Here is a 3,139-nt window from a genome sequence, read left to right on the forward strand (position 1 = left end):
TAACTCAAGTAAAGTCGGCTCGTTAACTTAGCGACAAGCCGAACACGAGCTGTTCGTGAACAACGAACCGTTTTGACAGCCCTAACTATGGACGCCTAAAAATATCTGCGTTTAAAATGAACACGTAAGAAATTTAGAGCTATTTTGACCATTCACTCTTATTATATATAAAGCTGTCTTTGGAAATGAATATGGATATTAAATCATTGGTTCAACTGTCAAACTTAAAAGGAAATGCTGAAGTATACTAATCATACGCATAAATCTTTAAGGAATGAAATTTGGATTTTAAATCATTGGTCCAACTGTGAAACTAAAAGGAAACCGCTTAAGCCAAGTTTGCTTTTTTTTTTAGTTAAATGATCAACATTCTCATGTTTTCTCACATATTTGATGCCACTATATTGTTTTGAATTTTCTTCGCAATTTATGAAAAGAAATTGGCGATTGTTAGTTCTTTCATTTATGGCAACCAATATCAGGAATTAGTTCCAATGAACTTGTGTTTGATGAATTCGACAATGTACTTGGACGGAGAAGAGAGATGCACTCCCCATATATAAGTTGGAATGATCATCATACAAATTTTGTACCGAGAGCATGCTCAATTAATCTCATAAAAAGTCTCATAAAATAATTCTCATTCATCGATCAATAACTCAATTACAAGTCATCGATCCCTAATCATAGAAAAAGGGTCATAAAGTTAAGCTTACATAATTTAAAATATAAATTCAAATTCAATCCGACCTAAACTAAAATTTACATCTATCAAAAGATTTAAATTAAAATTTATAATAATTCAAAAAGGATAAAAAAACCTATTAAAATAAATCAAATAAAAAATAAAAAATCCAAGCAAAAGTAAAAATGCTAAAAAGCCACGAAAACATGCTTAGTTTAATATTAAGATAGCAAGGTGATTTAACTTGGTTAATGACCTGAAGTACAACATCAACTCTTACATGGTCTATCAAGAATTAGCATTCATGCAATCATCCGGGTAGACATAAGCTAACTTATAGGATTATCCTTACTCATCTATATTTTATCTAAAGGAAACAAGTCTTTTCAGCTGACCAAAAACATGTGCTTCACTTTTCCTAAGCATCACTGATGCCGGAGCTTGAAGTGGTTGCTTTCCTAATGTCCTTTGTGGGCGTGTTGTTTCAGTCTTTTTCTTACGTGTCTCGTGTATTCTGGAATTTTATCTCTTTGGATGGAAAACTTGTAATTACGAAGGGTCAGCTTAAATATAAGACAACCGTAGGCTATTTTGGGCAGGCAGTTTTTGGATTAGAGTTTTCTATTTTCCTGAAAGGTGGTTCGGCACTAATTCCTCCCCCTTTGTTGTATCCTGAGGTATTTCTCAGGTGGTTTTTTTGCCAATAAATTTCTTACAATTTCCGTTTAAATTTTTTGTTCTTTCCCAATTGACATACCGCCGGTATCAATCGCCTTATCTAATAAAATGACACACTCAACATTGCAAGGTCGCTGGTTTTAGAATCAAGATCGACATTCAGGATTTTGAAGGCCGACAAGATTTGAATGAATTTATTAATTGGCTGTATACAGTAGAGAGATTTCTTGAATTTAAAGTTCCCAAGAATAATTGTTTAACTTGTGTCCATTAAAAATTGTTACCTGTACACTGTGGGGAGTAGCAGATAGAAGGCCTTGTGAAAGTATTTCAGTTATCTCGCCAATTTGATATGCCAGCTCATTTTCCCCAAAGACAGCCTGATGAGTTGAAGAAAAACATCATTTTCAACTAAATAAGTAACACCATTATGTCAGTACAATACAAGTTAGCTTGACAGAATTATTTTTGCAGGAAAGCGGGCAGATATGCACTGTTTCATATGGTGCTTTAGGCGAAGAAAAAAAAATCATCAATTGAAAAGCTGATTGAAATGCTATGTGCAATAAAGTAACACACTATTAAACAAAGTAAAAGATGTATTTGGAGAATCAAAAGAAAAAGTTTCATAACACACTATTAAACAAAGTAAAAGATGTACTTGGAGAATCAAAAGAAAGAGTTTCTTTAAATAAAAATAGTTGTTGGTGGAATAATAATGTGCAAGAAAAGATAAAATATGAGTAGTTATATTATAAAAATTGATTTAGATGTAAAAACTTAGAGGACTAAAAAAAATATCAAATGGCTCGCAGGGAGTCTAAAAGAACAAGATGTGATGCTAAAAATTCTGCTTTACTAAAAATTTTGTTTTTATAGATCTTTATAAAAGATTAGATATTAAGGAGAGTGAAAAATATATGTATAAACTACACTTTTTAATTTTCATCTTTGTATTAAAGATGAAAATTAAAAAGTGTTTTTCTTAGAAAAAAATATTGAACATAAGTGGGTGAGTTATTTTGATAATTTTTTTAATAAAGTTTCTAAAAATACAATCAACCTTAGTGATCTTAATATCATTAATAATAATAAAATGTTTCATTTTTACCGTCGCATTAGTAAAAAAGAAGTTGAAGACGCTTTAAAGAAAACCAAAGGTAGAAAGTCTGTAGGACCTAATGATATCCTAATTGAAGTATGAAAATGTTTAGGAGATTTGGGAGTTCTTTGACTTACTAAACTCTTTAACAATATTTTAAAACTAAAAAAGATGCCTGAGAAGTAAAGGAAGAATATTTTGGTCCCTAATTTTTAGAATAAAAGGGATGCACAAGAGTGCAAATTATAGAGGAATTAGGTTGATGTGTCATGCTTTAAAATTATGGGAGAGGGTAATTGAACATATGTTTTATGGAGAAGTTCAGAGATAATGTGGAAGCTATACATTTATTGAGAAGTTTGATGGAGAAGTTCAGAGATAATAAGGAGAATCTGCATTTGAATTTTTTTGATTTAGAAAAATATTACGATAAGGTTCCAAAAGATATCCTTTGAAGAGTTTTTGAGAAGAAAGGTGTTGATATGGCTTATATTCAAGTCACTAAAAATATGTAACTAGAGTTGTTACTTGTGTTTGAACTGAAGGAGGACTAGAGTTGTTACTTGTGTTTGAATTGAAGGAGGATTGACCAAATATTTTTCTATTTCTGTTATCAGGTATCGGCTTTAAGCCCATATCTTTTTTGCTTTAGTTTGGATGGTCTTACTGGACAT

General features: G+C 31.1%; 1 protein-coding gene across 1 annotated transcript in view; it reads right to left on the reverse strand.

Moving 5' to 3' along the window:
- LOC110033304 overlaps positions 1-3,139 on the reverse strand; it is a 46,803-nt gene that overhangs the window by 1,865 nt on the left and 41,799 nt on the right. The window contains exon 12 of the mRNA XM_020737229.1: positions 1,648-1,743. Within this exon, the coding sequence (XP_020592888.1) occupies positions 1,648-1,743 (96 nt within the window). The remainder of the gene's footprint in view (positions 1-1,647; positions 1,744-3,139) is intronic.

This window comes from Phalaenopsis equestris, unplaced genomic scaffold (genome assembly GCF_001263595.1).
Source record: "Phalaenopsis equestris unplaced genomic scaffold, ASM126359v1 Scaffold001130, whole genome shotgun sequence".
Classification (NCBI taxonomy): Eukaryota; Viridiplantae; Streptophyta; class Magnoliopsida; order Asparagales; family Orchidaceae; genus Phalaenopsis; species Phalaenopsis equestris.